Source organism: Rattus norvegicus, chromosome 11 (genome assembly GCF_036323735.1).
Source record: "Rattus norvegicus strain BN/NHsdMcwi chromosome 11, GRCr8, whole genome shotgun sequence".
Classification (NCBI taxonomy): Eukaryota; Metazoa; Chordata; class Mammalia; order Rodentia; family Muridae; genus Rattus; species Rattus norvegicus.
In genome coordinates this window covers 97,326,467-97,337,993 of record NC_086029.1, presented here as the reverse complement: position 1 = coordinate 97,337,993, position 11,527 = coordinate 97,326,467, and the positions used below count along the sequence as shown (strand labels likewise).

General features: G+C 43.7%; 1 protein-coding gene across 5 annotated transcripts in view; it reads right to left on the bottom strand.

Moving 5' to 3' along the window:
* The window catches only part of Ube2l3 (ubiquitin-conjugating enzyme E2L 3), a 42,501-nt gene that overhangs the window by 5,091 nt on the left and 25,883 nt on the right, over positions 1–11,527 (bottom strand). For all 5 annotated transcript variants that reach the window (XM_039088547.2, NM_001329136.1, XM_063270677.1 and 2 more), the window contains one exon: positions 138–324. In XM_039088547.2, coding sequence (XP_038944475.1) covers positions 138–324 — 187 coding nt within the window. The remainder of the gene's footprint in view (positions 1–137; positions 325–11,527) is intronic.

Genomic DNA, 11,527 nt, shown 5'->3' with positions numbered 1-11,527 from the left:
CCACCAGAGCTGTTACAGTAGCAGTTCTCTCAACCTCTCTGAGCGGGCATTAAGAGAACCTTCAAGCCCTCACCTCACAGCAGTGCTTCCAGCAAAAAGCTCTATCTAAGGCAGGGAGGAGACAGTACGTGCCTCACCTTGGTCAGTCTTGGTGGCCGGCTTCCAGTTTTCCGCACTAATTACGGGCAGACAGACCTGCCCCTTCTCGTCGATGTTAGGGTGGTAGATCTTTGTTTTAAATGTGATCTTGGGTGGCTTGAAGGGATACTCTGCTGGGAAGTTGATCTCAATTCTGAAGGCTCCCTTATCATATGGAGGGTTGTCCTAAAAGAAATGGAGGGGAACAAATGAACAGACCATAGTTTACATGGCTATGCCAAAGCCAGGGCTGCTCTAATTGTTCATTAATTACTACCAATGATACATCAACTAAAGCCCTCTACCAAAAACTAACAGGATTCCCTCTACAACTAACCAGGATTCCCAGCCAAGATGCTCAGTAAACTGTGAAAAGGTCTGAAATCAATGTCATAATAGTATTATCACAGCCTTGTGATTTTGTTAGTAATGATAGTTTGAATGACAATGGCCCCTAATAGCTCATGTTTGAATGCTTGGTATGAAGTTGGTGGAACTACTTGTCGGGGAATGATTAGGAAGTCGGGCCTTGTTGGAGAAGGTGTGTCATTGCGGAAGGGCTTGCAGCCTCCAAAAGCCTATGCCGTTCCTAGTTATCTCTTGCTCTCTCTGCTGCTCCAACGCATGCCCACCGGTCCACCTGCCCTTTCGCCCTTTCTCCCTTTCTCCCTGCCTGCCTGCCTGCCTGCCTGCCTGCCTGCCTCCTTGCTCTTGTAATGGTCATAGACTTACCCTCTACAACTACAAGCCCCAGTACATTTTTTCTTCTATATAAACTGCAATGCTCAGTTTCTCGTCATGGCAGCAGATGAGACAGGTAGACTATTTTTATCTTTTTTAGAGTAGATTTTAGTAAAGCAGAAATGACCATACGCTGCATTTCTTTATCACTTGGAGGCCATAGTTCATAGTAGGCTTATCACTGGAAGCTATACATTTCACGGGTTTTACATAGTTATACCTTAGAACTTGAATCAGATATTGTAGAGCTGCTATGATCTGAATGTGTATGTCCTCACCAAGTTCACCCATTAGAAGCATCTGCAGCCTCAGAACCATATGGCAGAAAGAGAAAACTGACTCCACAGAATCCTGTGTGCTGTAGCAAATATGCTCCCTATTTTCTCCTTTTCTCACCCATATACTAATAATAAAAATTTAAAACAACCACTAAATCATCAGAGCTAAAAGTGTAGCTAGTGGCAGAGCCCACCCGAGAGCCCAGGTTCAGTTCCAAGCATCAACCAGCACATACAACACCTACTCAGCAACACCACACCAGGATTTGCATCCCTCACTCACCAAAACCTGAGAACCATCAGACACCACATCTGCCAATGACGTGAACTAATACTTCTCAGCTTCTCTCTGGTACTAGGAGAAATACTTGTTGCTTATACACCACACCTTTGACAGCATTTTTTTTTTTACAGTAGTCTAAATAAATATAGATAGTAGCTTTCTGAGTGCTTCTTCCATAATATGCAATTAGCTCATTATTTAGTAAGAAATGAGATTTGTGGGGCTGGAGAGATGACTCAGTGGTTAAGAGCACTGATTGCTCTTCCAGAGGTCCTGAGTTCAAATCCCAGCAACCACATGGTGGCTCACAACCATCTGTGATACGATCTGATGCCCTCTTCTGGTGTGTCTGAAGACAGCTACAGTGTACTTATATATAATAAATAAATCTTTAAAAAAATTATATTTGTCTGGACATCTTGGCAATCATGAATAGCCCTTTACAGACATCTCTGTGTGAGTTTCTGTCCAGATAAACAGAGCAAAGAGCACCATTGCAGGTCGTGTGACAAGAGTATATTTGGTTTTATATAATATTATCTGTATTTTCTTCTTCACTGGGACTAAATCCTGAAACAACTTAAAAAGACTTATTTTGGCACATAGTTCTCATTAATGTACATAAAGAAACAGAGAGCAGAGGGAGGCCCAGGTTAAAACCCACAAAGCATATCCTAGTGACTTACTTCCACCAGCCAGGCCCCACCTCCTAAGAGTTCCACAGTTCCCCCATAGTGCCACCAGTCTGAACAAGAGATTGTGGAAGGCTCGTCTTTAAAGATTTACTGTGTGAGTGTGTATATATATTATGTGTGGTCAGCTAGAGAGGCTGTCAGGTACCTTGAGCTAGAGCTGTAGATGGTTGTGAACTGCTGATGTGTGCGGTAACCCAGCCTCTGTAAAGGGTATTTCAACTGTCTTCCACAGTTCCATTTGCACAGCTCTGGCAATGACAGTTGCTTCAGTCTTGACGGCATTTAAAGCTGCTGATATGTTTTACTGTGACCATACTAAGAGATGTGGAGCAGCCCCTCACTATTGTTTCAAGGTATCATTTGTCATTGGTATCTTTCTCTTTAGTTTTTTTGTAAAACATTGTGTGGGTGTTTATGTGTGGGCACACGTGCATGCACATGTGGAGTAGAGCACATGTAGGGGGTGCTCTTACCCACTGAAAACATCTCACCAGGACTTCTGTGTAGTTGAAGCTAGCTTTGAACTTGCAATATTCCTCTTTTTCCTGAGCCCTGCAATTATAGGTACACACCACCATGTCTAGTCTTAGTTGCTCTCACCACTACCTTACCCTGTCTCTTTTTAAAAGAGAAGGCCCGGGCCCAGGACACCCCTAAAATACTGGGTTGAAGTAGTCTTTCAGCCCCAGTCTTTCAAGTGCCTGGAACTACAGGTACACATCACCAGGTTTTGCCTGTACATCTGCATTTGTGAGAGAAGACTCTGTTGTTATTCCGATTTTGCATTTGGTTTTATCTCCTTTTCCTCCCAGAGATAATTTTTTAAAGTGTGTGTGTGCCAGCATGTCTGTCTGCAGAGAACTTGTCCAAATCAATTCTCTCCTCCTACCCTGTGACAGTCTCAGAGTCCCCAAAAATGAACTCTTTGGCCTTTCCTCCTCCCTATTCCCCTCCAGAACTAAGGAATCCCTCCACCTGCACTGTTTTCTTCATATCTGGTTCTCTCTGGTTCATCAGACATCCAGGAGTGCAGTGGCAACCCCTACTTCACCTCACGCCTCCACAAAGCAGGGACTGAACTCAGTCCATCAGGCTAGACAGTAAGTACAGTTAACTCACTGAACTACCTTGAAGGCCACAGTCAAAACTCCATACTGCTGGGCAGACTAGAGGAGAAACTATAAAAGGATTTGTAATATTCTTGTAATATTCATAGGTGGTGCTAATGCTTTGTGTGTTTACCTTATTTTTAGGGAAATTGTGTCAATGGTGAAGAGAGAATACTCAGATACTTACCCTCACTTCCTCAAGGCAAACTTTGGTGCAAAGTTCTATCTAACATCATTAACTCTGCCTCCCTCTTTTCCAGTGTGTTCTGCTATTCCCAATGGTTCCATTTCCTTACTACAAAATTCCAAGAGTTCTTCACCAGACAAGTTTTACTTTTAGAAGTATTCTGTCTTTTTTTTTTAAATGAAGCTATAAATAGAGCTACCAGAGTAAATCGCCCAGTACAGAACATATTAAGTCATGGTAGGTTTTGAAACCAGTACTCTGCTCAATGATTTGTGATAATTTGTATATGCTCGGCCCAGGGAGTGGCACTATTAGAATGTGTGGTCCTGTTGGAGTAGGTGTGCCACTGTGGGCGTGGGCTATAAGACCCCCATCCTAACTGCCTGGAAGCCAGGCAGCTTTCTTCAGATAAAGCTGCAGAACTCTGAGCTCCTCCTGCAGCATGCTTGCCTGGATGCCACCATCCTCCTACCTTGATGATAATGGACTGAACCTCTGAGCCTGTAAGCCAGCCCCAAATATATGTTGTCCTTTATAAGACTTGCCTTGGTCATGGTGACTTTTCACAGCAGTACAACCCTAAGACAACGGTAGAGCCTAAAGGAGATGGGTTGGTCACTGGTTGGTTGACATGAGCAAGTACCATTCCCCAGGGTTCCCAAAAATAAACTCTTTGGGACTTCCACCCTACCTATCTTCAGAACTGAAGAGTTCCCCAACATTGTACTGTTCTTTTTTTCGGAGCTGGGGACTGAACCCAGGGCCTTGCGCTTCCTAGGTAAGCGCTTAACCACTGAGCTAAATCCCCAGCCCCTGTACTGTTCTTTTATCTGAGCTTCCTGGTTTTTAAGATGCTCCAGGAGGACAATGGGAGGCCCCATACTTCATCCTACCTCCATACACCCTGGGTCTAAATAGAAACTCTCCAACAAACAGATGCACCCATTGGCAGTCGAGACTGATATGCATCCAGTCTCCAGATTCCTATACTCTAACCCCAACCAAGAACAGGAGGCACTCAATGATGTCCTCAGGAAGATAGGAGTAAGCTGAGCAAAAGAAGGGAAAGGCCTTTTAGCAGAGGGCTAAAGACTAGGGTATCAGGTTGGAGGGAATAGCACAGGACATGCTGGAAGGATGATGGGAACAGGCAGTTAGTTGACCAAGAAGCTGCTAAGACTGCAAGTTGGGGCTGGAGAGATGGCTCAGTGGTTAAGAGCACTGACTGCTTTTCCAGAGGTCCGGAGTTCAATTCCCAGCAACCACATGGTGGCTCACAACCATCTGTAATGGGACCCGATTCCCTCTTCTGGTGTGTTTGAAGACAGCTACAGTGTACTTATATAATAAATAAATAAGGGCTGGAGATATGGCTCAGCGGTTAAGAGCACTGACGGTTCTTCCAGAGGTCCTGAGTTCAATTCCCAGCAACCACATGGTGGCTGACAACCATCTGTAATGGGATCTGTTGCCCTCTTCCAGTGTATCTGAAGAACAGCTACAGTGTACTCATATAAACATAATAATAAATAAATCTTTAAAAAGGGGGGGGGGGGGCTGGAGAGATGGCTCAGTGGTTAAGAGCACCGACTGCTCTTCCCGAGATTCTGAGTTCAAATCTCAGCAACCACATGGTGGCTCACAACCATCTGTAATGAGATCTGATGCCCTCTTCTGCTGTGTCTGAAGACAGCTACAGTGTACTCATATATAATAAAATAAATAAAATATTAAAAAAAAAAAAAAGAGTGCTGACTGCTCTTCCAGAGGTCCTGAGTTCAATTCCCAGCAACCACATGGTGGTGGCTCACAACCATCTGTAATGGGATCTGATGCCCTCTTCTGGTGTGTCTGAAGACAGCTACAGTGTACTCACATACATTAAATAAATAAATCTTTAAAAATAAATAAATAAATAAATAAATAAATAAATAAATAAATAAACCTACCTTAAAAAAAAAAAAGACTTTAAGTTGTACCCTAAATCAAGGTACCAGGTAGGCTGGTTGGGAATGTAGCGAGATATCAACTAGTCAGAGCCGGGATACTCACAGGAAGGTCAGGTATGCCCATGTATAGAAGGCAAGCCCTGCACCGTTAGAAATGACAGTGCTCGCTCTCTTGCTCTCTCTCAAAATTCATCCCAGCAAACTTTCTCCATTCCACCTTTTATAAATTATGCCTGTCTGCCTGTTTATCACCTGTGTGTCTGTGCACGTGGAGGTCAGAAATGCGTTTTCTCCTTCCATCACAATGTAGGCTTGGTTCCAGGAGCCTTTTACCCGCTAAGCCACGTTTTACCAATCCTTCAGTTCCTTCTTTAAGGAACAGTTCCTAGTCCTGTCTGCACTCTGAACTGCTCCACTCAGGACAGCGACCTCTTTCTTTCCTGCACGGTTTCTGGTGTGTAGGGGAGAGTGAAGATGGTGAGGTAGAGATGAAGTGAGGGCACAGCTGACCAAGAACAACTGTTTATGCTACTTTAGCCATGTGAAAACAGTCTGCTCCTTCCTATAGACTATTTGCTGGTAAGAGCTGCTAAATGTCTTCACTCAGCATCTGGGGCTGATCAACCCTCTGTTCATGCTCCTTATGCTCTATGCTAGAAGCTGGGAAGTTGAGAGGGACACATGTTCCTGTTAGCAAAGGTTCTGACAATGAAAAACTAAAGGCATGAAGTTCCCTGTGCCAGACGTAAGGAAAGAAGACTCTTGCTCCAAGAATAAAGGTTATCCTCACCCCGTGCTCATAGATGAGCTCACCTAACTGCCACGAGCTTCTTTTCTTGCTGCTGTGGTTTGAATAGAAATGGCCCCATAAGCTCATAGATTTGAAAGCTTGGTCACCAGGGAGTGGCACTATTAGGAGGTGTAGCCATATGGATTAGATGTGGCCTATGTGGGCCTATGTGGAGGAAGAGCATGAGGGGGAAGGAGAGGGACTTCAAATACTCTAGCCAGGGTGTTGGGGATTTAGCTCAGTGGTAGAGTGCTTGCCTGGCAAGTGCAAGGCCCTGGGTTCGGTCCCCAGCTCTGAAAAAAAAAAAAAAAAAAATAATTCAAATACTCTAGCCAGGCCCAGTTTCCCTTCCTCTCTCCTCTACTCTCTCCCCTCTCCCTCTCTTCCTGCTGCCTGCTGATCCAGTCATAGAACTCTCAGCTCCTTCTCAAGCACTGTGTCTGGCTGTGTGCTAGCTTGCTTGCCGCCATGATGAACTGAACCTCTAAAACCGTAGCCCTAATTAAATGTTGTTCTTTATGAGAGTTGCTGTGGTCATGATGTCTTTTCACTGTAATAAAATCCTAACTGAGACACTTCTGTAGGCAAAGAAATGGCTCTGGTATGTGCAAGTGACACACTAGGGGACAGAAACCAGAGCCTACACTGCCCTATTATCAAGTCAAAAAAGTTGCAACCATGTCCAGCTTGACCAAGTTATTTTTTTGTGAAAGTGCATAAAATTAAAACTGTCTGCTGGGTAAAGCGCTGGAGTAGTTACAATTCCCATCCCTGCAACAAAATGAGAGACACAACTTTTATTATACAGGATAGAAACAGCAGAATAACTCACATGACAGCAGAGAGGAAGCAGATATGGGGAGAATACTGGCCTCAGCTTTCTCCCCACTCCACCTAGTTCACAACACCATCATCGGATTCAGCCTCAGTCATTCCAACTTAGTCCTCACTGGAAATGTGTGTGTGCATGAGTGCATTCGCTCTCTCTTTGTCTGTCTGTCTGTCTGTCCCCACACACACCCTTCAGGTAACTCAAAATCCAGTCAAGTTCACAAAGAAGATTAACTATTATAGGTTTAAAGAGTCAAAAGTAAAACCTGACTTTCTAGAGCTAAACTTGTCCTGTGAGAAGGCAACTGAAAAGCTGGGACACCAAGAAGAAAAGTCTTTTAGACAATTTTTAGAAATTTACTCCTCTGATGTTTCACGTGTATACACACATTTGTTAACTTTTTTCAACTTTAAATATATGTGTCTGTGTATCTGTTATGTGCATGAGTACCCACTGAGGCTAGGAGGAGGTATATGTGTCTGTGTATCTGTTATGTGCATGAGTACCCACCAAGGCTAGGAGGAGGTATATGTGTCTGTGTATCTGTTATGTGCATGAGTACCCACCGAGGCTAGGAGGTATCAGACTCCGTGGAGCTCAGTCCAGTGTCAGCTCTCTTTGTGCTGACTATGGACCCAGATCCACATGTCAAACTCTCTGTTTCTCTAGCACCATAATGTCTGCCTGCTATGTTGCCTGCTGCCTGTCATGACAGCAATGGACTGAACTCTGAACCTGTAAGCCAGCCCCACTGAAATGCTGTCCTTTGTAAGCACTGCCTTGGTCCGCTGGGCACAGTGGTGCACATCTTTAATCACAGAACCTGGAAGGAAGTAGCAGACTCTGAGTTAAACCCTGGCCTGGTCTATCTATAGAATGAGCTCCAGGACTACCAAGGCTACACAGTGATGATGCCCTCTCGGGAGAAAAATAGAAAAAGAAAAGAATAGGAAACATGGCAAACTACAGGCAAATGTGGTACTGGAGAAGGAGCTCAGAGTTCTACATCTTGATCGGAATGCAGCAGCAGGAGACTGACCCACTGGGCATGGCTTGAGCATGTATAAGACCTAAAAGCCCACCTCCAAAATGCCACACTTCCTCCAACAAGGTCACACCTCCTAATAGTGCTACTCCCAATGGGAATATGGAGGCCAATTACATTTTAACTACCACAGACAGTATGCATGCTTAAGCTGAGGAAGAGGAACAGAGAATTCAAGACCACCCTAAGCGCCACCAGGACTTATTAAATATTTAATTCAACAGCTGGCACCCATATAAAAAACATACAATTTAGTTATAATTGTAAGCTATAAGTCTAGATCTAACACTGCTCTACTAACTTATTTCCCAGCCATAGGACCCCTTGTTGTTTGTGGTCTCTCCTGGCCACATGGTTCTGGTGCATCATGGCTTCCTTCTCTTCAGTTCTCTCTCCTTTCCTCTCATCCTGTTCCCCTCTACCTGCCCCCACTCTCAAACTTCCAGTCCCACCTTCCCCCTCCACTCCCCAATCACAGGCTCTATCCTTTACTGACCAAGTAAAAGGGGAGAAGGTTCACAGGAGATCACCTGACTTCTTTTGAGGAAACAAAATTAACAACAGAATACAAACAGCATCAGAACAACCCACAATACAAAACATAAAACCCTTTAACAACAGAAACACACACATGCCTTATTTTATGAATATTTATTTATAAACAGCATAGCTATAATAAAAACATTTTAGGCTGGAGAGATGGCTCAGTGGTTAAGAACACTGGTTGTTCTTCCACAGTACCTGGGCTAAGATTCCCAGCACCCACATGACAGCTCACAACGATTTGTAACTCTAGTTCTAAGGGATCCAATACCCTCATACAGCTATCCAGGCAGGCAAAACACCAACATCCCCCTCCCCAAAAGACCCAAACTAACAACAACATTTCTATATAACTTCACTAAAATTCTGATGTCTTTTTTTTTTGTCCTATCTTTTTTTTTTTATAAAGATTTTATTCATTTATTATATGTAAGTACACTGTAGCTGTCTTCAGACACACCAGAGGAGGGCATCAGATCTCATTACAGATGGTTGTGAGCCACCATGTGGTTGCTGGGACTTGAACTCAGGACCTCTGGAAGAGCAGTCGGTGCTCTTAACCACTGAGCCATTTCTCCAGCCCCTTTTTTGTCCTATCTTAACACACCTGTTCTAGAACAAGTCTCACAGGCAAATGTCATTATCCGCATCTGCACGTCTGACAGTAAGACAATAGCTGAATGACCAGCTGAAATCCCTCAACCATTCAGGTTCTCTCTCCTTTAATGTAACCTACAGTACTTGCAAGTATCCAGTTTTGTGTCTTCTGTGGAACCTTGAATCAAAAGCAATCAAGCAAATGCATCAGGGTTTCAACTGCTTCTATAACCTGTATTTGTCTAAGGGCTTATTCGGGATGAGCATCAAATAAAATGGCAGGCTACCCTGTAAGTTTGGGAAAGGGTGGAACATCTCAGATTTCTTCCTTTCTTGGCACCAATCTCCAAGCCACAAAGCCAATTTACTGCAGTTAAATCCAAGAGGAAGCTTTTCATCATCTGGCACCAAATTAATCTAGGATCTTCCTACCCTTTCTTGGGAGGTGGGGGTGGGTCCTGCTATAGCCAGCTGGCTTCTAACTCAGAGCTGTCTCCCTCTGGCTGAGATTAAAACCATGAACCACCATACCCAGCTCCTATTCTTTCTGCACACACCCCTTCAAGAATTCCCAGACTCCATTCTACCTCTGGTCTTTCCTTCTCTGAATCTATCACTGGCCCTAGAAATGAAATCAGGACACGTCTCTAGCTCCCTGACATAGAATGCTCTAAGACCGTGTATCTCAACTAGGTAAAAGAAAGACCCTGTCGAAAACAAAAGTAGCATCTGTCCTGGATCTTCAAATGTCCTAATACTATCAGCAAGTTTTTAGATTTTGTTACAAATGGAAAAAAGCTTTTAAATGGGACAATGCTCATACGAACCACTGATCTTCAGGATGTTCATAGCAGAACATCACTTTCTTAGTCTGAAGACTTTCTCCATGATCCCACAAAAGCGCAAAGGACAAACTGAGACCATATAGTGTTGCTAATTAAATTAAATGTCAAGCCTAGGGCTTGATACACAGGACAGGACAGACACTGCCCAGACAAGCTGAAAGGGCACACATTCCTTCTATTGTCCAAGATTCAGCCTCCATATTTACCAAAGAACACCCTTTACTACCAGAAAAACCTATATTCTCATTTAAGACATGAGATATAGACATAGAGAAGAAAACACAATAGGAAAATCCAACTCCCCTAACCTCCCTAAGTACAAAATGACATATACACATGACCCATAGAGTAACTAAAATGCAATAAAACATACCTCACATATACACATGAATAAAGACAAAAAAGGGAAAACAATAAAAAACAACAAAGCCCCCAAACGCAAAATTTGTCAATAAAAATTGGCAAAATTAAAAAAGATATATAAACTCAAAAATTAGTTCTGAAATGAGCTGGGCAATGGTGTGAACGCCTTTAATCCCTCTACTTGGGAAAGCTGACGCAGGCCAATCTGATCTGTGAGTTTGAGGCCAGCCTCATCTACAGAGAGGATTCCAGGACAGCCAGGACCACACCGAGAAACCCTGTCCTGCAAAACCAAGAAGCTCGGAGCCTTCAACTCCCTACTCGTAAAAACACTGGAGATGACATCCTTATGGTCCTAACACAGGAGATGGACACAGGAGGTCAAATGGACTATGAGACAAAGCAACAACAAAGCGGACAAAGAAAAAGAAAAGAACTTGAACAACACTAATAAGCTCGTACAACACCTACAAGGAGCAGGAGACAGCACACACACGTCATTCTCTAGAAAAGACTGAATACATTTATGAGGATCAAAAGCATACTAAGTAACTTTTCTGGCCACACAGAAATTCAAGGAGAAATGACTATGAGAACCAGATGGCCTAGAGCTCAGTGGTAGGAACTAGCATATTAAGACCCTGGGTTGAGACCAGAACACCACAACAAGGGAAGGAAAAAGAGGGAAAAAAAGAAATGAAAGAGAAAAAAGGAGAAAGAAAGGGAGGGAAAGAGGCTGGTCCAGTGAGTGAGCTCCTGAAAAGGGAGAGGCAGGAGAATAAACTGAGCTGAACAACTGAGAACCATTCATCAAGAGTGATGCCACAAATGCACATGCCACACAAACCAGCGACAGGCACGTCAGTGAGAGAAAAGGCAAAGCAGAGTAAGAATAAGTTAGCAGCGAACGATCAAAAAGGAACTCTGAGAAGTTATGAGCAAGCTCCAGGACAGGCAGGATGATACAGAGACCTAGTCACAACAAAACAAAACAAAACGCCCAGGTAATGATGGCACACACCTTTAGTCCCAGCACTCAGGAGGCAGAAACAGGTAGATCTCTGAGTTCAAGGCCAGCCTAGTCCTCAGAGTGAGTTCCAGGACAGTTAAGGTTACACAGAGAAACCTTGTC